We start from the raw sequence: 26,966 nt of genomic DNA, 5'->3' as shown, positions 1-26,966 counted from the left end.
TCACATCACTCGTGAGACTTGATTTCCTTGTGTAACAAAAAGTCATTTTTCTATTTTTAAGGAATTTATTTTTTTATTTTCAATCCAAGGTCTATCCAAACAATTTCTTTACCCACAAAGGTATTTGACCTTTTCCCGATTCAATGAAAAAACAAGGGAAAAGGGTCTGATTTACCCCTCTATTTTGAAAAAAGGTTAATATTTACCCCGTTATACTATCAGCCCATTTATACCCCTACCGTTACAATAGTTGAAACATTTGCTTCTATTTTTAACCCCCCGTCCCTAATAGTATAACGGGGTAAATCAGACCCTTTTCCCAAAAAAAAAATAACTTCCTTTTTATAACACGGGAGTATCACCGTGATGTGACGCCATCTCCCTCGTGGCTGACACAGTCAACGTAATTCCCAGATTTTCAGTCAAATTGCAAAATAGAAGAGATACTGGAGCAGTAGTAATAGCAATAATAATAAAAGTTATAGACAAAAATAAACAAATAAAAAGCCGCCTTTTTGCCTTTAGTGCTTTCTTTTCATTGACCTTTTCCCGATTCAATTTGTACAGCTTTTTTCTTCCCTAATTAGAGAGAGAGAGAAGATATGAATGGAGTTGCTCCGCCGAGGAGTTCCGGTTCCGACGGCGGCGGTTTCGATAATACGGCGCTTCTCAGAACCTATCAGAACTGGAAAGGCAGTAATGTAAGTAATCGATTTTAAGTATATTTTAGGTTTTGTAATTGTTATTACTGATTTTGTATTTTCCTGCTTAATTTTTTCTCAATTGAATTCTCGGTTTTAGTGGAATCGATTTATTTCTGCTCCTCTTACTTTAAGCATATTTTAGGTTTTGTAATGATAATTAGTGTGATTTTGTATTTCCTGCGTAAGTTTTTCTCCAACTTTTGTACAAGTCTGATAATTTCAGTGGAATCGATTTATTGTTTTGATCTCTAGCTGCTTGAAATCAACGATATTATTGAACTCATTATTTCCACCTACTTTAAGCATATTTTAGGTTTTATAATGATTATTACTCTGATTTTGTATTTTTCTGCTTAAATTTTTTTCAATTTTTTGTAGGAGTTTTGATTATTTCAGTGGAATGGATTTAACTGTTTGAGATAGTTGAAATCACGATATTATTGAACTCATTATTTCCCTCATTTTCAGATTATTTGAACTTCATAGTCCATATTATGGAATTACTTTTGTGATTCACGTGGTAGATTTTAGCTTTAAAAAATAAGGTTTTGATAGCAGTTTTTGTATTATAACCTCTGTTTTATCGAATTTCGGCCTGTAAGAATACACAGTAGTCAGGAGATAGTATTTGGTTTCCTTGTTTCAATTTATTTTGGAGGTTCAGCAGAGGTTTGTGATGACATGTCGTTTAGATTGGAGATAAGAGTGTGTTTGAGCTAATTAAGCTCATCCAGAAATAGAAATAAGAAATAAAAAAAGAGGGCAGCCCGGTGCACAAAGCATCCCGCGTTAGCAGGGTCCAAGTAAGGGCCGCATCCCACGGGGTGTGATGTAGACAGCCTAACCTAATGCAAGCATTAGTGGCTGCTTCCAAGGCTCGAACTCATCACCTATAGGGCACATAGAGACAACTTTGCCGTTGCTCCAAGCTCCTCTTCAAATAAGAAATAAAATGGTATGCAATTATACTATGCTCTCAGAATCATTATCAGATGGGAAAGTGATGTTGCTCGGTCGTGCATTAGTTGAGGAAAGATCTCCTGCAGCTAGGGTAGTGAATTATTAAGTGGTAAGGTTTCAACGTAGGTAAAGAGTTAGTATATGATTGAGCTTGCATCCGAGGATGTGGTCTAGCGGTCAATGAAGTGGGATGAAAACCATGGAAGTTTAGGGTGAAAATGCGGGTAAGACAAAAATGTTATGTGATTTCTTTTCTTTTGCCTAAGACTTGGTGGCGAGAGTTACCCTGTACCTGTGCTGTTAGGTAGCAGGTACCTAATGGAATAATTGAGGTTTCCATAAGCTGAAGATCAAAACAAAAGGGAAAAAAAGTTGCAAGAGTCGTTTAGTAACCTTAGGTATCTCTCTGGGAATCAGAAGTAAGTACGAGAGTCCAAAAAGCATAATTGCAGCAAAATTCTGTATTCTGACTCTCTAAAGAGAAAAAAAGAATAAACACTGAGGTAATACTTGTAGACCCCAAAATCTTCTCCTCATCCAGAATAAATACTACAGTACTATACAAAATCAAATGACTTGAAGGAAAGGAAAGGAAAAGAAGAAAAAACATAAGCTATCCCAACTTATCAAAGAAAGGGAAAAAACCATAAGCTACCCCAAAAAAGGGAAGTACTATACTATCTATTTCCAGAACCTTGTGCAAAACCAATTAGGTACATACAAATACATTAAGTTGAAATTTTACTGCTAACAGAACTTTACTGACATTGCCTTTTGCCATAAAGAGCAGCATGTATAGTTGGCATGTTATCCCAGTTAGCTATATTGTTGTTTGTTGCTAAAATTTTGACATTCTTTTCTTTTTGCATTTCTGGTTGTCTTAATTAGCACATCTCATGATTTTCTTACTCTTTCTAAACTTAAGTACTGCCTTTTGATTGTGCAGAAATTTTGTCTTCAAGGAAGGTTCATATTTGGGCCTGATGTGAGGTCGCTCTTTATGACTATCCTCCTTATAGTTGCCCCAGTTGCTGTGTTTTGCATCTTTGTTGCAAGGAAACTTGTAGATGATTTCGCTGGTCACTGGGGGTGGTCTATCATGGTCGTAGCTGTTGTTTTTACAATATATGTAAGTGCTTATATTCTGTTTCCTTGAAAAATGTGTCATAAAAAATAAAATAAAATAATATACCTCTTGTATTTTATGGTTACATTGGTCGTCTTAGCTGGTTGAATTAAAGCAAGTGTTATGCCTTTTGATCATTTTCAGATAATGCAAGTCTCTCCTGATCACTTGTCTATCTTTCTATCTAATTATGTAAATACTGTGTCATTTACTTAGCCGTTCCTTTTGTTTCTTGCAAATGCATTCAATTTGGGCACTTAAGTCAGTCTGGTGATTCATGAACGAAAACAGGTTTCCTTTGCACAATAATTGTAACTGTTGAAAACGTGTCAAAAAAGCCTAGGTATTTATGATATATTAACTGTGAACTAATCGCAAGAGATCATCAGCCATTGCTTAACTTTTTGGCTTTACATGCTAGTTCTAGTCTGTTTAGATGCCTCTTGTCTTATTGATTCCGTTTAATGTAGGCCATATGGATTGAGTGCATCCATAATATGTAGATTTCATGAATAATTATGTCAAACGTATAAAATCGTCAGAGCATCCCGTACACCACCGTTGTGAAGAAAAAAAAGGCCATAGCATGCTTAGTTAGTTAAACAAGGGGTTAGGTACTTTTTTGTACGATGCAGATAATATTTTGAAGATGCTATTGGGTTCAAAGACCAAGTCCGTCTTCTCCCAATTTTTTGTAGTTGAACTAAATGAATTGTTGCAACTAAACAAAGATGGATTTGTTTCATAAATTACCTGATCCGATGCAGTGTGGATCAACTTTTGAGAATCTACTGAACAAAGAATAGGCACTAAGTAACGCATAACAAGTGGAAGATGTCCTGCAGTTTATTTCAAAAACAAAAGTGAAAGTCTTTGCATGGAGAGCAGGGTGGTTTCATCTATTCTCAAGAGGCTAATAAAAGAAAGACAGAAAACTTTTACTAATTTGCCAGATTTGTTCTTGCCTTCACTACTTGCTAATTTCTATTAACTGCAAATTTTTGGCGTTTATTCCTTCCCTCTTTACTGTGTTGGTGGATTTAATTAACTTTTATTATTCAATAAAATTATTTACCTAATCCAAAAAAAAAAAAAAACTCTGTAACTTTTATTATACTGGTTCTTTTTACTTAGTACTGGTATTTGGGACACTTGATAGTGAGTGGTGTGGTGATGGAAGTTGGGATATTCCTTTATTTTCTTCTGCACTAGAGAATGACTCTAGTTTCTTGCAGGTTTATGTTCATTTCCTGAATATCATAAAAAAGTGGATGGCCTGTTTTCTTGTTTTACTAAGTATATCATGTTAATACAGATGACCTTCTGAATTCTTCGTATGAAAAAGGATTTCTGATGTTTCTTGCTATTTTCTATAACAGAAAGGAACTATTAATTGGGTTGTTTCCTTAACTTTTATTTTATGGCCAAGGGGGAATATAGATTCGTGAGTTAAAATAGAATGTAATAAAGGTTTTTTTTCTTCTTCTTAAAAGGTCTTAGTCCTGCTTCTAGTGACATCTGGAAGAGATCCTGGTATAGTTCCTCGCAATTCTCATCCTCCAGAGTTAGAAACCTTTGAAGGAAGTATTCAAGCTGGACCTGGTCAAACTCCACAATTACGTTTGCCCCGTATGAAGGACGTGAATGTCAATGGAATAACTGTAAAAGTCAAATATTGTGATACCTGCATGCTGTACAGGCCTCCACGCTGTTCTCACTGTTCAATTTGCAATAACTGCGTGGAACGATTTGACCATCACTGTCCCTGGGTCGGGCAATGTATTGGATTGGTGAGCACTTTATCCTAGTGTCTGAAAATATTTTCCGCCTTACTGTTGGACCCTACAATATGTTCATGTCTTTGCAGTTTATTTTCCTCTAAAAAAACATATCTTTGCATTGCATGGATGGTTGTTGATGTCTTGCCCCTCGTTTTTCTTAGTGCAGTAATAAACACACTTCAAATTCTTATTTTCTTTATTAGTTTCATAACTTCTTTAACTTCTCAGCCGGCAGTATTCCAAAAATTTCTTTAAGTCCGATTGTTGGCATTTTGAACAATTTGTGATGATTATTCATCATTTTATTTGTGAATAATTGGTTTTATAATTCTCCCTTTTGCCGATAATACTATGATTGTTGCCCAAAAGTTGCCTTGGATTCTGAGTTCGGAGTGATTTGATACCTGCAAACATACACGGTTAATTTTATATTCATGAGTAACAGTATCCTTCATTGGTGGGTTTGCCTAATGTCCCAAAAGTATTTCTGTTAGTCATTTTTCTCCTCTTTGTTCTGCCTGAATCCATAAAGCCTAAAGAACATGTTTTGGGTCATAAAATTCTTCTCTTCAAAGGTTTCAAGCTAGAATGGTACTTGATCGAGCTGTCAATCTGTAATGAACTTTTTCAATCCATGTACTCTTGAGGGTAACCGTACTGGCCAGTTCATAGCCAAGTTAGTTCTATAATATAGGATTCTTTTTCTATTAACAAAAAAGATATTTGATAGTTTTCTTGTCAGACAAGAAGAAGCCTTGCAATGATCAAGTGTATCAACTTAAAATTGTCTAACTGCTAATTTGAGATTACAGAATGAGTGATTTGGGTGGGCACTGCTCTTGTTTTTTATTCTTTTATTTTTCTCTACATAATATTTTATGTAAAATATTTCTGATTGCCATCTGCACATCTTCTTCTTGCTTGATCCTGGTAGAAAATCTTGCTTCTCCCTTTTTGCGATAGAGGACATCTAGGTCTCTATGTTGTGAAATATGTTGCTAGAACTCATTCCGAATTTTGGCAGGAAACTATTTTGCTAGTCTGAACAAAGGTTCTACTTTTTAAGCGCCTTCATGCAAATTTCCAACTGAAATGCTTTAGCCTTCATATTTGTAACTATATTCTGTTTGGTGGTGCAGAGGAATTACCGTTTCTTCTTCATGTTTGTCTTTTCAACAACTCTTCTTTGCTTATACGTCCATGGCTTCTGCTGGGTCTATATTAGAAGGATCATGGATGGTGAGCAGACCAACGTCTGGAAAGCAATGGGCAAAACTCCTGCCTCCATTGTGTTAATTGTTTATACATTCATATCAGTCTGGTTTGTTGGTGGCCTGACTGTCTTCCATCTTTATCTTATTGGCACAAACCAGGTAATATATTCTTCTTGACAGCTGGAGTGTTTCAGATGTTTTCCCTTCTTTTTCTTTTTTTCTTCAGTTCTCTAAATGATTCAAACTCGTGAAGGCCTTCAATTTTCAAGGATTTGATTACTTGATGTTTTTGACGATTGAGTGTTCTATCTACTTGCAGTCGACATATGAGAACTTTAGATATCGATATGATCGGCAGATCAATCCCTTTGACAAAGGTGTATTCCAGAACTTCTTAGAGATATTCTACACCAGTATTCCTCCTTCCAAGAACAGATTCAGGGCCAAAGTGCAGAGAGAACCTGGGATACCAGCTCGTGAAGTGGCTGGTGGTTTTGTTAGTCCAAACTTGGAGAAAACAATGAGCGACTTAGAAATGGGAAGGAAGCCAGGTTGGCATGAGACTGCAGCAGCAACCGGTGATTTTGAAGGACAACCTAGATACGATAATCAATTAGATAAGGATGAAGAGCTCTCGGCTGCATCCCCAGAGCTAAACAACACCACCTTGGCTGAGGGACGTAGTATCCTACATCCCAGGTGCTCTAGTTGGGGAAGAAGAAGTGGAACTTTGAATATACCACCTGATGTAATTGCCATGGCATCGGAAATTGGAGAGTCTAATCGGACTACTGTCAGTGATAGTGCTTACCGGATTGAAAACCAGCTATAGTAGTTGGGCTGTATGCTGTTAAATTATTGTAGAAGAACCGAACTGACAAGTAGAGATCTTAAGCCATAAGGATGATTCCGTAAATGCACGGGATCAGGTTATCCTTGAGGAGGTGTGCTGTTGTGTGTATAATTCTATTTTTCTTCTACTTTTAGTTTTCTTTTGTTGGAAAGTTATTTGGAATGTGCTTAATCTGCAAAGAGAGGAAAAAAAAAATATTCTTACCAGTAATGGCTTCCAACTGTTATATGTGATATATTGTGAAGATTCAAATTCTATTCTACTTTGTCCCTTCTTTCTCTTTTGGGTAATTGTCTTCTTGAGGAATAGTTTCACAAAAATGGAGACCCTCGACAGGAGGAAGGGCGGTGGATTCAGGGTCGGGGTCGGATAATTGGCAAAAGTACCCTCTCGATCTACTTACTGCAGCCCAGGAAGAAAAACGTATTGTGCTCCAGATGTGCACTCTCCTTGACCGTGTTTGTCTTTGATAAGAAGGCAATATTAGGAAGGAAAAGAATTATACTTTACGTCTTCCGTTTTCCTTCAACGCCCTCCATCAGCAAAGGTTATAGAATGAAGGGGTACAATGAATTTTAGATTATTTTCGGACTGCCAGAGGAATAAAGATAGGTTATTTAACTTCAAATAGATGTTGAGAATTTGCGAAAATACCTAGCAGATTTGCACGTAAGCTCCAAAAAAACTGAACTAATCAATTTATTAATCTACACTTCAAAATCCCAAAAGAGAGATGCCATCCATCTGCTGTTAGTAAATTAACCATCTCGGAACAGAAAACATCCATAAATCGCACAACAAATGTATTGAGAATAGTTCTTTGTGAGCATTGTAATTGCTACCACCTAAAATGGAAGTACATTTTAGTTTCATTGGCACAAAGGAATGGGAAAGTGTGCGTATTATGCAGCTAATTGCTCTTCACTGCATGCTCTGAAACCGTTTGACAATCATGAGGCTCATTTCCATATAGCGTTGTGCACAGTTGGTTAGACAATTAGTTTCACTGGAGCTGAACTTGCTTCCAGGTGTTCCAGTGATACATTTATCCCAGCAAGCACTTGTAAGCTTTCCAACCATTTCATTGATCATGGCCCTTTCCTTCTCTTGCTGTAGAAATTAAAAATTGAGGAGCAAAATTAGTGAGATGAAGACACTGATCATATCAGAACACTAGGGCTACTAAGAAAAGCAAAACCCAACAGTCACTGGAGAACTGATATTTATAAGTTGCTCAAATGAAATTTGCATGTAGTACGATCAAACTATGATAAAGATAAATGAGCTCAAAAGTTATCTTATCACTAGCTTAAAAGCTGCAAATTTATTCAAAGAGCTTCATAAGATAAATGAGCTCAAAATTTATTCAAATAGCTTCATAGGAAACTTTTGGGTGGTTTCAGTAATCCTGTCCATTTAAGAATTTGCCACACCATGTTGCTCGGACTCTCCAAAAATGATGCCGCACCTGTGTCATATCCTTCAAAAATGCACTATTTTTGAAGGATCCGACACGCACCCGTGTCCATTTTTGAGGAGTCCGAGTAACATAGGCCACACATACAGTCTTCCAGTCTTCTTTAAGCTTTGCTAAGGTCCAAAAGAAACGTGGCATCAAAATCACAAATTTAACTGAGTCAAATAATGGTTCACCTCATCCAATCTTATTGTGCATGCATGTAAATACGGTAGTGAGCAGTCAAGTTAGACCAGTATCAAAATCATCTTTGTATGTTCTGAAATAGATGATTATTCTACAGTACCACCTCATGTTAGAGCTTAGAGGGCTTTCCTGGTGATTGCTAGTGCCTTATCTTCAGTTCCACAAAACTAGGAAACAATTTCTCAACTAACTAGACCAATATTTATAGATTATTGAGCACTGCACCATTTTAAAACAATGCTGTGTTAAATTATTTGATCTCTTTGTCCATAGTATCTTGCTTTAACAGTTAGAATACCACAAATTAGTTTTCAGTTATCTTGCCAGTATAAAAATGTTTCAGGATGAGAGATCCATGTGAGTTAACAACAATACTCTAACCAGAGCTACCAGCACATTTCTAATATTAGAGTAATAAAATTCAAAATAAAAAAATAAAAACGACACTTTTGTGTTCTTTAAACCATTTGACTAAATCAGCTCAAGTGTCATCCGAACACAATGGAATTCCATTTAAAGCTCCAAGCATCTCAAAGGGTGACAAGTAGAAGTGCAAAGAAAAGCCTACCAGTCAATTTAGTGGAGAAAATGATCAAAATGGTCCTTAATGTATGAGGGTTGGATTGTTTTGGTCCTTGATTGAAATAGTCCTTGATGCATGCAAAATGTGGATGGTTTTGGTCCTAAATCCTAAAATTAACTATTCTCTGTTAAAAACTAACGGCCCCCTCCTGATCTCCTCTCTCTTCCCCTTGTGCCAGCCTCCCTCTTTGCTTCTTCACTGCATCTTCTTCCTCAATAAGAGGAGCCTTATTTAGCATGAAACAAAATTAAAGGAGGGTATAGTCATAATAATATTGTAATCCTAGTTCACCCTATATATTGATGCTTATTCAAACTCACCCATTAACTTCTGCAGCTTCAAAAATCATTTTTTTTCTTCTTTTCAAGTCACATTTGGCCTCTGGATCAACTGAAATTACATAGAAATCAGTGAAAAGGCACAAAAAAACTCACCTAGTAATTTCATGCTTCACTTGAGTTAACCCATAAACTCAGCAATCCAAAAATCTCCCAATTCTTTAAAAAAAATTATAAGTTACTAGTAATAAAATTGTGGATAATTTTTTTGTGTGTGCATCCTCCTTAAGCATGGATATTTTACTTCTTTGTATCATTACAACAATAAATATTTAAAAGATAAAACCATTCATTTCATTAACAAAAAAATGGAACAACCTGCTCATTGAATTTTAGAGAATTAATAGAGAATCACTTCCCACAATGAGAAAATGGCTCTGTCCAAGCATGAATAAAGAACAAGTCTTCTACAGTTCTACCTCTCATTCTCTGAGATATTCTTGCAGAGCAATTCGATGGTACTCACTGTGATCTTCTTTGAAGGGCAGTTCAATGGTACTCATTAATATTATCGGTTTGCTCATTAGTTTTTAAGGAAGTCGACGTGATCTTCTATGAAATACCATTAGTTTTTAAGGAAGTCGACGTGATCTTCTATGAAATACCATTAGTTTTTAAAGAGTAGATTAGGAGGGAGCCGTTAGTTTTTAACAGAGAATAGTTAATTGTAGGGTTTAGGACCAAAACCATCCGCATTTTGTATACATCAAGGACTATTTCAATCAAGTGGATATATCAAGGACCAAAACAATCCAACCCCATACATTAAGGACCATTTTGATCATTTTCTCCAATTTAGTGGGCACAAACTTTGGAGATGAGGGTTCAACTCCCACCAGAGACAAAAAAAAAAACTAGGTGATTTCTTTCCATCTACCTAAGCCTTAGTGACTAGAATTATCTAATACCTGTGCCGATGGGAAATAGTAATTACTCGGTGGATAGTGGAGCACCCAAAAAAAAAAAAGCACTTGTCCAAGACTCAAGTATTTAGCCACTTCCAAGTTTGAATGCATCAGTTTAGAAATTGGCATAAAAGCTTAATTCGAAAAGAAGGAAAAAAATAAAATCAAGTACTCATTCAAATCCCTTACAACAAGACTGAAATCCCACAAAGTGGAAAATATCAAGATTGGTTCCTTTCTGAAAGTGACCTACCTTAATTTATAATACCATTAATACAGGCCTCAGCTTTCTCCTATGGCCTCAAAACTGAATATCCAAAAGAAATTTTAGAAGACTTAGTTCGATGCTAGTACAATTAAAGGTAAAGCATATAAAAACAAAGTCAGAAGGCGCATCATAATAGCTAAAAATACATCACATCCAAAACAAAAAAAAAAAAAAAAAAAAGTATACAAATGGTTCATGAGTTGAGTACAAAGCTGAATGGACTAATAAAGTCATAGAAATAATCAGAAGAAACTCACATTGAGAAAATTCTGCAATTCTGGGGACTGAAGAGCTGAAGGATCCATCCAAACTTTCACTCAACAAATCTAATTTTACGGATGTTTTATTGACTTGGAACCTTATACAAAACCCTAACTGATTCAATCGGAAGATGAACAAGAATTTGATAGACACTTGTGTTGGATTGGCAAATAAGTTTTAACAAAGGGCAATTTGCACGATTGTCACTCGTTCGGGGTGGTCTTTAATTTTTGACCCTCAAATTGCTGCTTTTTAATTTTTGGTCCTTCGCCTAAAATATTCCGACGTTCTAGGTTCGAATCTCGACTTAGTCATAAAAATTCTCAAGGCAAGCTTTTACAAAAGATTTGCCTTATGCGGCAGACTTTGCCTTAAGGCATAACTAAAAGTCTGCCGGATACGACAGACTTTGTCATATAAGGCAAACTTTTAGTTATGCCTTAAGGAAAAGTCTACCTTATGCGGCAGACTTTAGTGAAGGCATAACTAAAAGTCTGCCGAAGGCGGCAGACTTTGCCTTATAATGAGGACTTTTAAACTTTTAGTTATGCCATTGCCTTGAGATTTTTTATTTTTTTTTTACTGAGCGGTGGTTCGAACTCAGAACCTCAAGGTATTTTTGGCCATCTTTTTAAGCGAAGGGCAAAAATTAAAGACTAGCAATTTGAAAGACAAATTTAAAGACCACCCCGAAAGAATGGCAATCCCCGAAAAAAAAAATGAAGTTTTGGACTTCTAAGCCCATTGATCTCCGTAAGTTGATGGCCCCTCAAGAGTGGGTCATTCGCACAAATGTCCCCATTTTGGGGTGGCCTTTAATTTTTGCACTTCAGCACTTTTCGCTTCGCATAAATTCGATGTTTGACACGATAAAATTTTCAAAACACAACATAAAAATGGTCAAAAGCACATTAAGATCTATGAAAAAGGATAAAGAACATATACCCCAAAAGGCATAACTCCATTTTTCGAACACTACAATAAATTCTGAAAATAATACACAACTTATGTCGGATAACATAATTCGTACAGAACTTATGCCGAACGAAGCAAAGGTTCAGTTTCCAAAGATAACCGTTACAAAACTTATACCGTGTGAAGCGGATTTGGATATTTTCACTAAATGAGCAGAAGGGACAAAAAATAAAGAATACAGATATGAGATGCAAAAATTAAAGACCACTGCTTTTCCAGGGAAATCCGCGCAAAAACTTCGTCCAACTAGGGCTGGCTCTTTAGTTCTTCATGGGCCACAACATAAGAGTTACTATTTGTCGTCTCTATTAATTCGTTATGTGGAACTAGGGTGTTTATAGTTCGGTTTGAATCGGTACCATCTAAAAGATGATCAAATTAACTTAGTAGCTTTTTCAAATATTAGAATCAAATCAAATCAATTAAGTCAATTTTTCATTGCTTCATTTTTTGTCTATTTTTTCGATTTTTTATCGATTTTTATTTAAATATATAACAATATACGTCCAAGCACATATTAAATTGACTATTTTCTAGCATAGCACTTCCAAATCAATTACTCCTATCTGAGAAAATAAAGAAATATAAACCTAATCAAGTTATATTACTTTCTCCAAAATTTTGTATACATCATCTAAGAATTTAGCTATTTTCAAGGAACATACAAAATAAAAAAAAATAAAAAAAAAAGAGTTTTTACGATGAATTTGTTTTTGTGCAGTAAATTAAAGATCATATACCAAGATATCTCGATGAATAATTAAAGGACTCAAAAACAAGTTAGTTTGAACAACAAATAGATGCTTGGAATTATCAAAATAAAAGTAACAAATCAAACTAGAAAGTAAATATCAAAATAAAAATTGAATAACAAAAAATAAACATTTGTTGGCTAAATGTATACATTCGCTGGCTATTATTTTGATGGGCGGCTATTTATGTCAATCTTTTATGATGGGTAACCCAACCTGCTCATCTCTTACCAAGTTTTAATTCATTTGTTTGTTGTCCTATAACATGTCAAAACGAAGTAAGTCTTTTTAACAATATTTTGACAAATTTCTTACGAATCAATTTGAGCTACATATCAACTCAATAATTAAATAAACCGAAATAAGCGAATATAAATGGACTTAGTTGATAAATGAGCAGGTCTATTGATCCTCTCAAACTCGTGCGGTTCATGTTTTTATCGAAAATTTTGCCACTCCTAGACTAACACAGTTTAAAGGACAAAAACTCAGACATCATAGTGTGCATGCAGGACACAAGACGCAAGAATCCATTTTTTTTAAAGGGGAACTTACACAATTGACTATACTTTTAGGCATAGCTATACTTTTGCTAATTACATTTTATAACTACAGTAACGTATATTCAAATTCGGTTGTATTTCGCCGTATTCAATTTGGATGTATTCAATTTAGCTGTATTCATTCATAACAACTTTTATATTGTATTCAACTTATTGTATTTAAATTCGGTTGTATTCAAACAACATAAATGCAAAAAAAAAAAATACAGGGATATTCAAATGTATTCAAAATTCACTGTATTCATTTATATACAAAAAAAAAAAAAACTCCTTTGAAATACAAGCGAAAAATATATAAAGAAACACTCTATTTTACACTAAAAAATAACGAATACACTGAAGTAAAAGAAAAAAAATACACTCAGATTTGAGATATAAGAAATAAAATACACTCATATCTTAAAAATACACCGCCGGAGATTTTTCCATCGTCGGCAACGGCGCTGTCGTTCGGTAAGGATCCAACCAGAAACCATTTATTTCTATGTATTCAACACAAAAATAAATACATCTCAAGCAACAACAATTATAAATACTCAGATTTGAGAAATACATTTAGATCTGAGCAAATACACTCAGACGCGGCAACGACACAGCCGTCGGGGTTGCCCGCCATCAACTATTTCTTTCCCACCGCCGTCAATGGCGAAGTCCGTCGCTGTGATCGATCTCGAGTCTTAAAAATTTCGGTTGCAAATTTGATAAATACACTCAATCGAAGGCGCTCGAGAAGATGATCGGCGACAGCTGGCCGAGGAAGAAGAGAGAGTGAAAAAAAAAAATTGAGGGAGAAGAGAGAGAGGGGGTTGAGGGAAAAGATTGATATAATGGAATAAGAGGAGATGAGTTTTGAATTAGTTACCTTTGTGTAATTGAAATATAACATTTAGCTACTAAATGTAATTAAGCTAAAGTGTAATTACTAAATATAAATATCTCTTATATGTTCTTTACACTATGTAATTTTTTTTTTTTTAAAGTAATTCCATTAGGGAAGATGCCTATGGCTAATTTATTATTTATATAATAAAAACGAAACTCAAAAACGAAACTCAAAGGAGAAATTCATTGACAAATCCATCCGTAACAAAAATAAAACCAAAACTTAAATAGAACCAAGAGAATAAGAAAATATGATTGAGAAAAGGACCAAAATCATTCATAATGTTTGGGTTTGGATCAAAATCATACATATTCTTTCACATGGTGCACTAATAGTACATTATGTTTGCATAAGTGGTGCACTTTTAGTCACAATCCCAAATAAATTTAACGGAAAAGAACAAAAATGCCCCTGAACTTTTAGAAAAGGTATAAAAATACCCTTTATTCATCTATTTTGCTAAAACTACCCCTCAATTCAACTTTTTGGCTCATTTATTCCCCTTGACTAACGGACAACACTAATTTTTTTTTAAAAAAATAAATAAATAAATTGCACATGACATTTTATTACTGAAAAATTGATTTATTCTTTTAAAAAGAAATCTGAAACCTTGGAATTTTTTTAAATTTGGAAAACTTTTTTTTAACGAGTAAAACTTTGACTAACGGACAACACTAATTTTTTTTCTTTTCAAAATGTGAAAAATTGGATTTTTATAAAAATCTGAAAAAATTATTTTTTTTTATGGAAAAACTGTGTTTAAAAAAAAAACCAGAAAACTATCTTTTTTTAAATCTAGAAGAAAATTATGGAGTATTAGTTTTGCACATTTTACTTAAAAAAACAATCAGTTTTTCAGATTTAAAAATTGAATTTTCTAAAAAAAAAATGGGGTTTCCACCCGTTAAATTTTTTTTTCCAAACTTAAAAAAATTCCACATGTTTTAATGAAAATCCAATTCTGTTATATATATATATATATATATATATATATATATATATATATATATATATATATATATATATATATATATAAGGCTTACTACATTTGTTTTTTTAAAGAAATGGATGTTGAAAAATTATTTTTCCTTATTCTACAAATAACGATTTTTCAGATTTCTTTTTAAAAGAATAAATTAATTTTTCAGTAATAAAATGTCATGTGCAATTTAATTTAATTTTTTTTTAAAAAAAAATTAGTGTTGTCCGTTAGTCAAGGGGAATAAATTCTCAAAAAGTTGAATTGAGGGGTAGTTTTAGCAAAATAGATGAATAAAGGGTATTTTTATACCTTTTCTAAAAGTTCAGGGGCATTTTTGTTCTTTTCCGTTAAATTTATTTGGGATTGTGACTAAAAGTGCACCACTTATGCAAACATAATGTACTATTAGTGCACCATGTGAAAGAATATGTATGATTTTGATCCAAACCCAAACATTATGGATGATTTTGGTCCTTTTCTCAAATATGATTAGCTTGGTTAAGAAAAATTGCTTTTGCGAAGACTGTAAAGTTTCTAGGTTAAGAAATGAAAGGTGGGATTGGGGTGCATGAAATCGGCTACTTTTGGTAGGAAGCTGACTTTTATGACTCTTTTATGAAGAGCAGAGAAAGCCGCAAAAGCTAATCAAGCAACATCTTCTAAACGAAGGAAAGCACCTATCCACTTAAAAAAAAAAAAAAAAAAAAAAAAAAAAAAAAAAAAAACACAAAACTTTTCTTCCTTCTTTTACTTTCCAGTCCAATAATTTTTCAAAGATCAAAAATTCACTGTACAGATTTCACTCTGCCGAAATATCACACATTCAATAATTTAAATATGTGGGTTTAACTAAATCAAATTTATAAAAAGAAAAATAGTGAAGGAGAAACAAAGAAGAAAAGGAAGGTCGTGTGGAGCAATGAGCTTTTTAAGTCGACACCAACGTGAAATGAAAGCAAAAGCAAACATTCTAAGCTAGTTAGTTTATATAAGATGTTTTCCAATGGGAAATATGAAAAAATAAAATAAAAAGAAAATGGCATTTTAATAGATTATACTTAACAGATTATTTAGACTCAGATCAAGGTTATTATATATAGATAGTTACTTTTTCTAAGTCATGTTAATTTGATGAAAAGAAGACACGTTGGATCCTCCGAAGAACAAGTTGTCGAAATTCGACTGGAGACTTTACCTTTTCGTACAATTTGCAGCACATTAGACATTAATGTTTTATATCTTACTATCTTAGTACGTCTTAAACTGTTAAATATAATTATCTAATGCCAAATCAAATCATAATTTTTTCCCCTCAATATCTTGGTGGAACGGAATTTCTCGTGATAAAATTTCAATTACTTAGTCATTTCTTTTTGGTATGTACCATTATATGAGCTCAACAGTCTTAGAGCCCGTTTGGATTGGCTTATAAGTTGTTTTTAGCTTTTTTAATTGTTTGACTGGTCAGCTTAAAGTCATTTTGTGCTTAAAATAAGCTCAAAAAATAATTGGACCCGTTTGACTTAACTTATCTAAAGCAGCTTATAAACTGAAAACAGCTTATAAGGTGCCTTTTTTAAGCCCATCCAAACAGGCTCTTACGCAATTTAGTTTATCTTGCTTCATTGTCATTGAAATTAATGTCAATTTGGATAAATATTTAGGTCATTGAAATATGTCACTGAAATTTATGTCTATTTCAAACAAAAAGAAAAACTTGAAGTTTTCTCATTTGGATTTGTGTTAGGTTCAATTCCTATTACTTTGCCTGGATTATTAAAAAATGCATCTTTACAATACATGTGCAATGATCAGTTGAATTAACCTATCTCTCCCAGTGATATTTATATTTCGTTTGAATGATCATAGGATTCGTTTATTTAATAGAATATGTAAGAAACATAACTAAATGTGGAAAAAAAAAACAGAGATATAGGGGTAAAGGAAGCACCATTGATGGTTAATTTTACTGCTTTTATAGATTGCTTTAAGTTTGAGACAAAATGGGGCGCATTTAGTTAATTGAATTCTGACTCACTGTGTCTAAACTACACTCAAAGTAAAACCATGTTTTCTCACCTATAAACTAAGAATTACTGTAACTTACGCATTGTAATAGATTATACTTAACAGATTATTTAAACTCAGAACAAGATTATTATATATAAATTGTTACTTTTTCTAAGTCATGTTAACTTGACGGAGCAAAAAATTATACACCGTCAACTCATCCAAAGTACAATGTGGATGTGGCCTTGTGATTAATGAATTGGACATAAGACCATGACGTCTCAAATTCAAATTTCAATGAAGATAAAAATATACGAGATGATTTCTTCCTAACTTTTTAAGTTTTTGATAAGTAGACTTACCTAATACATATGCTGATGGAAAGTAGTAAATAACTGATAAAATAATTAAAATGAATGCGAGTTAACTCGGATACCACTGTTACAAAGAAAAATTATGCACCATCTAGCATACGTGCATTAAATTCATAATTATCAAAACACATATATGCTTATTACACGCATATGTGTAGGTGTAGAGAAGAGGAAAGGGGATCAATGCCAAACTTTACTTTGTACGAAAATGCACGGGTGGCTGAGACTTTATTTGGCTCGTGCGCCTCTTTTCCTTAACAAGTTAATTATATATGCTGGTTTCGTACTTAACTGAAGACCAAAATGTCAAACATTGTAAAAGTGAATAAACGATTGCTTTTATGTTACGCCTCTGCAGTGTTCTGTGATATGCTTTTGACATATACCGCTGGAAAATAGAAGCCTTTGCTGTTCTCATCAATAGAAGAAGCAGAAGTGTTGCGCGAATGATTAAATTTATATATGCTTTTTAGTTAACTAGTTTAGTGTTAATTAAATCTTACAATTTTGCGTGTTATTTTATATTTTTGGGTTTATTTACACAGGGAACCACTGGGATATAGACATTGATATTATAAAATCAAAACTATACGTCATTAGTGTGTGTAACTTAACCATCTATAATTGTTTTTTATATTACTTTAGTTTTCAGACTACTATATATAGCACTAGTCAACGGCTTGTTATTAAATGTCGCGTACTAAATTTGTTATTGCAGATCAATTGATCATGTAAAACAGTATATATTCTCAGTGCACAATGCCACAATATTTTAACTCATGGATTATAAATAACAATGAATGGTAGCGAATTTAGCATCAGATAAAGAGAGAGTCGAATAATTAGTGTTTTACGAATAAAATGTCTTATAGGCATTAATGTCATTTTGAAAAAGGGGAAAAAAAAAAAAAACCTTTGCGGTAATTTAATCGAGTTGCTTTCCAAGACAAAAAAACTAGTATATCCTAAGCATTACTACAAGTTCTCTTGGCGCTTACTATAAATAGCCAATCCTGCTTATTCTAATCACAGTTCCTCTCTCTCTATTTTCCCCTTCATACAAGTATAAATATAGACATTACATATAGAGTACTAGGAGATATATATAGCTATAGGAGTATTATATATGGACAAGTTCAACTTCTTGAAAGATGGAGCCATAAAACAGCTTCCTCCTGGATTTCGATTTCAGCCTACTGATGAAGAGATTGTGTTTCAATACTTGCTTCGCAAAGTATTTTCCTGTCCTTTGCCCGCTTTAATCATTCCTGATATCGATATTTCCAGGCACGACCCATGGGATTTGCCAGGTATTCTAAAATCCTATGTCATTTACTAGATACCTAGCTAGATTTACTTACTACTCCTACTAGTTTATTTTCTTTGTTAGTCTTCAAAATTATTTGAGATGCATAATATTTATCCTTGGGAAAACAATCAGTACTTGTTTAAAGAGTTAAGAATTAAATTGTTTTAACTAGTAAAGTTATGCATCTTGTAAAATGCAGTTCGTAAGTTCATGTAATTGATAACTAGTACTCCTAAGTCCTATGTTTCACATGCTATATATCATCAAGAATTATTGTTGAAAAGGGACCGTGATTTTAAAAGAATATTGTAGTAATTGACAGTGAGAATTAGAATTTAGATTGTGTAAATTCTGAATTAGTGTACTACTTTATGAGATATATAATTCTAACCCACAATTGAAATGCTAGTTTCAAACCAAATTAGACTCAAAATCACATTGTTGGATCCGCGACTACTAATTGGACTCACAATTATGTATTGAATCAGAGTATAATTTAAGTGAAGTTTGAGTTGATTAATTGTGGGGGATGTATGTACTTGATGATATTGCAGGTAATATGGAGCAAGATAGATATTTTTTCAGCAACAAGGAAGCCAAATACAGGAACGGAAATCTAACGAATAGAGCAACTATGAGTGGTTACTGGAAGCCTACTGGTATAGACAAGAAAATTACACGTCCAAAAGGGAAACCAATAATTCTTGGGATGAAAAAGACTCTGGTTTTCTACAGAGGAAAGCCTTGTCATGCTTCTAGAACTGATTGGATCATGCATGAATATCGTCTTGTTCTTCCCGTTAATCCATCCTTTATTTCCCAGCAGTTCAAGAAATCCCCTCAGGTAATACTATTACCGTTGTCTTCTGAGAAATCTTCAATAAAATTAAATGAATTAAGGACATAATTAAATGAATTAAGGACATACAAAGGCAAATTCAGAATTTAGACAACGTGATGGATTTTTGAATTGAGAGTGATCAGTTCTAAGATGTATATCTAACTCTACAGTTCTAAAATCTATATCTAACTCTATCTATAAATACTTGTCTTTTCACATAAACATGCAGTTGGTTTTATTGGATGTTCGACTGAAAAATACTACTGAATTATGCCGAACCTGTTCATATATTTTAAATTGTTTGCCTTTTCTTTTGTGGCTGTAGGGTTCCTTGGTGCAGATTGGCAATTTGGTTCTTTGTCATATATCTTTGAGGAAGAGAAAGGGAAAAAATGAAGAAGTCTTAAGAATGGTTACTGAAGATTACAGTGCTAATCAGCATATTGAAGTACCAAAGCCGATATGGTTTTATGATTTTATGAGTAAAGACTTAAATGATGATAGAACTTCTTTCTCATGCTTTTCTAATTCTGTGAGCTCTGATGCAAGTGCCCTCACTGAAGTTTCTTCTGGTTCAAGTGGACTAATAGAGCATGAAGAAGCTAGTAACCAGTTTCTATGATGTAATTTCATTAATTATTTGATTTATTAATGCATGCAATAAGTCTTTTCTCCCTCAATCTCAAAGTTTGCATAGCAAGTCGTCCGTCTTAGTTTTCAAGTTACACTAATTATGCTTATTCCTTTATAGAGTAAAACCTCTCTATAATAACAACGTTGGGTCTAAAATTTTTTATTGTTATAGAGAATCGTTATTATACACCTATAACAGCATTGACATTTAAATAATATTTCGCTTTTATAGGCCAAAAAGATGCCTAAAATCTAATTTTTCATCTTTAATTGCTAAATTCTAAGTTTAATCACACTTTTTATAACGAAGGAAAATCTTTTAATGATGAAAATGTATATATTCATATGAATTTTTTGTCATAAATAGTGTATTAAAGGATCAAATATTTGGTCAAAATTTCTACACTTATTATTGGTAATCATAGATATTTAATTTTATAAAGATGGTTAATTATTATACTACAAAAATATAGTTGTTATATTGAGGGTAATTTTACAAAGAGCGTACTGTTATAAAGTTGATTGTTGTTGTTATAGGTGAAATGCTGTTATAGAGATATAAAAAGTTGGTTCCGAAAAAACTTATCTGTTTTAGAGAGATGATGTTATATGCGGATGCTGTTATAAATAAGTCCGACGGTATATATTGTTAGTGTATAAAAGTTAAATTCGCACCAAATATGTATGTCACTAAGAGCCCGTTTGGATTAGCTGAAAAAAGTGACTTTTACGCATAAGTGCTTAAAATACTTTTAAGTGCTGAAAACTATTTTATAAATAAGCAGTTACGTATTTGGATAAAAGTGCTTAAAGGGTTTTAGAAGCCAGGGTAATATTGAAATTAACAGAAAATATAAGGGATAAAAGGGTAAATTTATTGGTCAAACTAAAATGTCTTTTAAGGCAAAAAAATAAGTTGGGGTTGAGCAATTTCTTGGTTTTGGCGCACTTTTTAACTTAATTTAAGTTGTTTTCTATTTTTGCCAAACACTCAAATAAGTTAAAAATGACTTATAAACTGTTTTGATCAACTTATAAGCCAATTCAAACGGACTCTAAGCTGAAAAGTTGATTTAGCTAAATAGCACAATCTTTTCCAATTTGTACGTACGGATCAAAAAACTTTTGGTATCAAAAGTCTGTAATTTAATTTTTAAGTGGGGCAAAGATAGAAAGTAGAGGTTGGGAGAAGAAGCAAGCAAAGAATATACTCCTCTTATCACCTTGTTCTTTAGGTTTCTTGGTGTGTAAAGGCATTCACTTTCCTCCACCTTTTTCCTTTTACTATTAGCAGTTATAGCAGCAAAATTTAGGTGCCCAAAAACTACTTGCACGTGCTCTAGAAATACTCATGAAAGGTGAAAATTCCTCAAGAAAATGCAAAATTGCAAAGCCGCAAAGCGTTCTCCTTTTCGTGGAAAGGGTCAATTTTATTAGGTTTAAAGTAGGGGCGTTCGATTCTGCGATTCAATTTTTTCAAACTTTGATCCGATTCTTCCGTTCTTTGGTTTTTGGTTATAGGAAAATGTGCACCGAATACCGAACAATACCGAACTGAAATGTTCGGTTCAATTTTCTAATTCAAACTAGGCTATTTTGTGTTTTTTCTTTAAAAATTGGACCACAAAGTTACAAATGCAGCTATTTTTCTCCATTCTAAATCAGAATGCTACTAATATTATGTTAATATCAGAACTACTCTATAATGTTTATCATTTACATTTCTCAAGATTCATTAATTAGAATCAGCAACTAAATTTTCACGTGTGAAAATCACTTCACTTCTTAACTGATGGCCACATATTATTAAAACAAAAACAAAAGTACTAATATAAAATATTATTTTAAATAGTTTGAAGTTTAACCCATTTGTATAATTCAAAAGAAACTTGACATTAGTATGTTTAATTGGATATTAGCATACACCATACAGCAGCCGCAAACATGAAAATTTCTGTTAAACCGAAGAACCGGGAGTCTAAAATCGAAAACCGAAATTTTTTAAAATTGAAACCGAAACCGAACCTAATTCGGTTCGGTCCGATTTTTCGATTCATCGGTATTTATGTCCACCCTTAGTTTTAAGGGAGAAATAATTAATTTCGAATTTGAATAAACTACGCTATCTTTTTGTGACAATTGACCCGACTTATTACAGGTATGTTTTTTTTTTTAAAATACTCCTGATAGTACATAGTTCAAGAAAAAAAAAATACTCTAATAAATATCTCTGCACCTATTGGTTATGAGATAAATATTTTTCCATATCAGATGCTTTCATTTTACTAAACAATTAATTTTAAGAATCGACAATCAACGTGAAAATATAACTCATTATGCAAAATATTTATCGGCTTGGTGTAAGCACTCAGGCTAATAAATAAATTTTTACCTGGCTATAATGTGTATCAGCGTCCTCTATCATTGTATACATTGGGCTGGATCAACCCATGACCTGCCTGACTAAACCCGTCTAAGAAGGCCTGTAACCTAAATCGGACCTCCATAGTGATGGTCATGGAACCCAGCTAATCCACATCTTGAGAGATGATGAAGATGGATAGTGAAAATATTCCTCAAGCTAATATTTATATAGAATTTTTATAGTATAGGAGTTAAGTGTTTTATTAAATATATTTGAGGTATATTTGCAATTAAGTCATTATCTTTTTGCATAATATAGGAGGCTGTATCTATAAATGTGCCATATTATAAGAGTGTCTAATATAACTTATCCTGGCTAAGAGTGTCTAATATAACTTATCCTAGCTAACTTAATTTAACTATATACTTATTAAGTGATTTATCAATTGATAAAGACAAACGTGAAAAATTTACACATGTTATGCAAATGTTGGTTGGTGTATTCAACGGAGGGGGATAATTTAAATTTTGCTTCCACCTTTATTAGATATATTCTGCTTTTTTCATTAGTTTAGGCCTGTCTTTCCAATTCCTTTTTTTGGAAGGAATTGAAATGCCCTTTTACAGAATCCTTAGAATGGGTTGTGGCGTTTCCAAGATAGATGCCAATGGCGTCGCCACACCCAACAGATCTATCCTTCCCAATTTCCACTCTAGAAGGAGGCAATCAACCAAATCTATCCCTTCAAAAAAAGAACCATTGTTGTTGATGCCTGAACCTATTGATAGACCTTCCATTTCTGCTCCAAAATGTGATGATAATTTGAGTTGTGTCACCTCCGAGGGGTCTAAAAAAGAAGAGGATGAAAAAAGGATCGCGAAAATAAGGACAATTGTTGAGGAAGCGGAAAAAAATGATGAAAAAGGCCGACTACATGAAAATGAAGGAGAGGAGGTGGAGGAGGATGATAATGATGATGATCAAAGGGCGATTAATAAGGTTCGTGTTGATGAGGAGGATGGTGGTGATTTTCCTAGTTCTCCGAGTTTTAGGGTTTATTTCACCGATAAGGATGCTGAAAGCCGGAAGATCAATGACGGTATGTATATTGATAGAAATTACAATAAAGAAGCAAAAGAAACGTCAGAATTTATTGAAAATTGACTAGTTTTATGCTGACTATTAATCAATAACAATTCTTCAGCTTTATCGGATATTGGAAGTTTATAGCCCTTTTTTAGTTATTACTAATTCCTTTTGACACATACTATGCAATTGCATGCGAATATATTAATCAATTCTAGACGAATTTTTTCTAAGTTTATCTACTTGATCTTTTTTCTCTGTTAATTATCATTAATAATCGCGTAATGCAGGTAATTATAACAAGGTTGGTTTGAAGGACGTCACCCCAGCTGCAGCTACCATATCATCAACAAAGGTGGGCATGTGATTTTCACGATTAGTCTGTTCTTCTGCCTCATTTCTTTTTCTTTTAGATAAAAGCTACAACTAGCTAAAAGAAAAAAGCAAGAAATTCATTGCTATACAAAAGAGAATGGATGTAAATTTTCGTTTTCAATAAGATTATCAATGATGGATATACTTTTTTTTCCCCCATTTCTGTTCATTTTCAAAAGATGTAAAACATATTCATCATTCCATCGTAGTATGGTGGATTGGTAAAGATCAAAATGGAGAAGTATATAGGCAAGTTCAATCAATGGCTAAAATTGTTAATTACTGCTTGCTCGTTTTGAATACGTGCGTACCTTGTGAATTGTGATAGAGACTTCAACATTGCTAATAAGAAGTGGTAGCAACTAGCATCTGTCCATTTAATTTATTCAAAATTTGGGTTCCAAATCCTAAACATCTTCTACTATCTCAATTCACGTGGCATCGTCCGAATTTCGAGAGTTAAAACTTTTTAGTTTTGACCTTAAATTCTGACACGTAATATTTTTAATTTTTTTTGAACATATTTGGAAACTACGTAGAAGTACTATAAGTCACAATAATTAGTGTTCAAATTTAAAAGACATAAAAAAGTTGCGGTTAAAGAAAACTATTATTTGACTCTTGAAATACGAACGGTACCATATAAATTGGCACGGTAGCATAATATTGGGTTGGTTTGAACTTACAACATTCACAATTTCCAACTCTATTTCTTATAGGAGTCGGAGTCAGTGGGCAAGGAGGAGAAGAAAGAAATAAGAAAGAAGAGTTTTAGAAATGTCCTGCCAAGGAACCTGTTGAATGGTCGATCATCATCTAATTCTTCAACTCGCTCCAGTCATCATCATAAAGTAGCTTCTTGATCATGCATGCTGAAGGGGAAACACAATGGCTTTGTTTTTCATCTGCCTCCTCTTTTGACACTATGATATTGAAGGTTTAAAGGAAGTTCCTTCAGGCTTCATGTAATGTAAATTTGAGAAATATTGAAATTGAATTTATTCGTAAACAAAATATTCTTCTATACTTTTGTTTTCCTTCCTTTGATTATTCTTCTATATTTCTAGCTGTTTAATTAGCTTGGTACGGTCAATGTATGATATTTTCCATTTTGGGCTAGACCAATACAATTTTCACCAAAAAGGTCTTACACCATTAAAAATATTATTTTGTATGCAGTTTTTTTATTTTATTCAAGACTTAATTCGTCCACCCAAAATATCCTTGTTAATTATTTGAGTGACTTCAACAATATTTTTGAGCTGAGGTCTTAGCTTCCTTGCTTTTAATGCCACTGGAGGAGTCATTGATTCCTGGATCTTCTGATATACGAAGGGTTGCAATCACAAATTTTGTCCCACATTTGCAGAACTCATAGTGACTCCCATTCTTTGAAGCTCCTCCTCATTCTCCTGAAGAGAGCAATAATTATAAAATATGATTTTATAGAATTTAATGTAGTCTTTCGAAAATCCATATATTATACATCAAAAAAGTTGAGGAATCTATATCTAAATTGTATAATCTTTGGCTCATGTAATCTGAATAAATCGTTCTTTTTGGGACGAATAACATTTAGGCCCAGTTTGTCCATAGATACCAAAAAAAAAAATCACTTTTTTTTGGGAATTTTGGAGTTAGAGTTGGAGTTGGAGTTGAGTTTGACCATAGTTTTTGAAATTGTAGTTTTTGGTGAAATGTAGTTGTAAAAAAGTGAAAAAAGTGATTTTTTTTAAAAAAATAAGTTTTTTGAATTTTTGGTATTCTGGAATACAACTTCAAGTTGTATTCACAATTTTCATGGCCAAACGCTGATTCCGAAAAAAAGTGAAAAAAAATTCCTGAAAAAAATGAATAATTTTATGGCCAAACGGCACCTTAAATTGAAGTTGTTTTAAATTCCCATTTGGCAAAACAAACGGAAGAACGTAGAACTATACTTTGCACCACTTGGGCTTTCAAAGTGCTGTTCCTTTGGGCAAATTATGAGTACGTGCTGAAATTCCGATGCGTGGGCCTGTACAAATTTATCCATGGACCTTACGGCCTACGTACGTCTTGTTGGGCAATTTGCACGATTGACCTTATCCGGGGGTGGTCTTTAATTTTTGTCCCTCAAATTGCTGGTCTTTAATTTTTGTCATTCGCCTAAAATATCCTAAAGTTTTGCGTTCGAATTCCGGCTCAATAAAAAAAAAAAAATCACGAGGCAGAGTTTCGTTGCAAAAGTAAAAGTTAAGGCCTAACTTTTGTAGAAATCCAATAAAGTTTTAAAAAAAAAAATAGGCAGACTTTTCGCGAAGTCTTGCCTTGCGATTTTTTTTTTAACTGAGCGGGTTTCGAACTCATAACCTCGGGATATTTTCGGCCACTTTTTTAAGCGGAGGGAAAACATTAAAGACCAACAATTTGAGGGGTAAAAATTAAAGACCAATGCCTTTGAAGGAGAATCCGTGCAAGAAAATTCGTCTTGCTAAGGTCTTTCCAGTGGTTTGCCAATTGCAGCCCAAAATACTGTTGCAAGGATGTGTTGATGTTAATCAAAGTGTTAGGCCTCATTTGATTGCACTTAATGGAGATTTGAATCTGAATAATTCGACCTTAGGCCATCGAGTGCATTTATTTACATTAAGATCTGTCAGAGTTACACCAGCTTGCTCAATATTTAAATTTTTTCATTTTAGACAAATGAATGTGTGAGACGTAGGTGCAGTTTCATGTGCTTATGGAATTTGACACGAGCAATTCGCAGGAATGCCCTTATTTTGAGGTGGCCTTTAATTTTTGCCCATTAAATTGATGGTCTTTAATTTTTGTCCTTCGCTAGAACTCCTTAATTTCGGGTTCGAATTCCCGCTCAATTAAAAATTAAAACAACCAGCTTAGCGATATGATAACAATAAAGTCTTTCATGGACCGATAAATAAACAAAAGCAAATACAACAGAAATGACAAATGTGAGAAAATATTTGAAAAAACTAACTAAAAAACAATATGATAAGTTACAATTCTATCATTTAAGTTTAGTGTTCCAAACCTATGTTCATCCTCTTTTCCATTGTCCTCCTTACATTCCACCATGTTCAAAAATTATCGAGGAAGAGTTTACAAAAATAAAAAAAAGTAAAATTCATAAGTCAAAGCTATATCTCCATGTCC

General features: G+C 33.3%; 4 protein-coding genes across 4 annotated transcripts; 3 read left to right on the top strand and 1 right to left on the bottom strand.

Moving 5' to 3' along the window:
* The first annotated feature begins 389 nt into the window (after positions 1-389).
* On the top strand, positions 390-6,921 carry LOC132602523 (probable protein S-acyltransferase 7). Its single transcript, XM_060315356.1, has 5 exons — positions 390-701; positions 2,611-2,793; positions 4,284-4,580; positions 5,711-5,944; positions 6,105-6,921. The coding sequence occupies exons 1-5, from the start codon at positions 603-605 to the stop codon at positions 6,615-6,617; spliced, it is 1,326 nt and encodes a 441-aa protein (XP_060171339.1). The 5' UTR covers positions 390-602; the 3' UTR covers positions 6,618-6,921.
* A 387-nt stretch (positions 6,922-7,308) lies between these two features.
* Positions 7,309-10,827, bottom strand: LOC132602535 (mitochondrial import inner membrane translocase subunit TIM8). Its single transcript, XM_060315364.1, has 2 exons — positions 10,653-10,827; positions 7,309-7,748 (listed from the first exon to the last, which is right to left on the bottom strand). Exons 1-2 carry the CDS (start codon positions 10,698-10,700, stop codon positions 7,560-7,562), a joined length of 237 nt encoding a protein of 78 aa, XP_060171347.1. The 5' UTR covers positions 10,701-10,827; the 3' UTR covers positions 7,309-7,559.
* A 7,402-nt stretch (positions 10,828-18,229) lies between these two features.
* Positions 18,230-20,022, top strand: LOC132625988 (NAC domain-containing protein 83-like). The gene is made up of 3 exons (XM_060340687.1): positions 18,230-18,508; positions 19,062-19,351; positions 19,674-20,022. The coding sequence occupies exons 1-3, from the start codon at positions 18,325-18,327 to the stop codon at positions 19,968-19,970; spliced, it is 771 nt and encodes a 256-aa protein (XP_060196670.1). The 5' UTR covers positions 18,230-18,324; the 3' UTR covers positions 19,971-20,022.
* A 2,902-nt stretch (positions 20,023-22,924) lies between these two features.
* LOC132625980 (nuclear polyadenylated RNA-binding protein 3-like) lies at positions 22,925-24,971 on the top strand. The gene is made up of 3 exons (XM_060340678.1): positions 22,925-23,445; positions 23,723-23,787; positions 24,527-24,971. Exons 1-3 carry the CDS (start codon positions 22,959-22,961, stop codon positions 24,668-24,670), a joined length of 696 nt encoding a protein of 231 aa, XP_060196661.1. The 5' UTR covers positions 22,925-22,958; the 3' UTR covers positions 24,671-24,971.
* The last annotated feature ends 1,995 nt before the right edge of the window (positions 24,972-26,966 follow it).

Source organism: Lycium barbarum, chromosome 1 (genome assembly GCF_019175385.1).
Source record: "Lycium barbarum isolate Lr01 chromosome 1, ASM1917538v2, whole genome shotgun sequence".
Taxonomy (NCBI): Eukaryota; Viridiplantae; Streptophyta; class Magnoliopsida; order Solanales; family Solanaceae; genus Lycium; species Lycium barbarum.
This window is presented reverse-complemented; position numbering and strand designations above follow the sequence as displayed.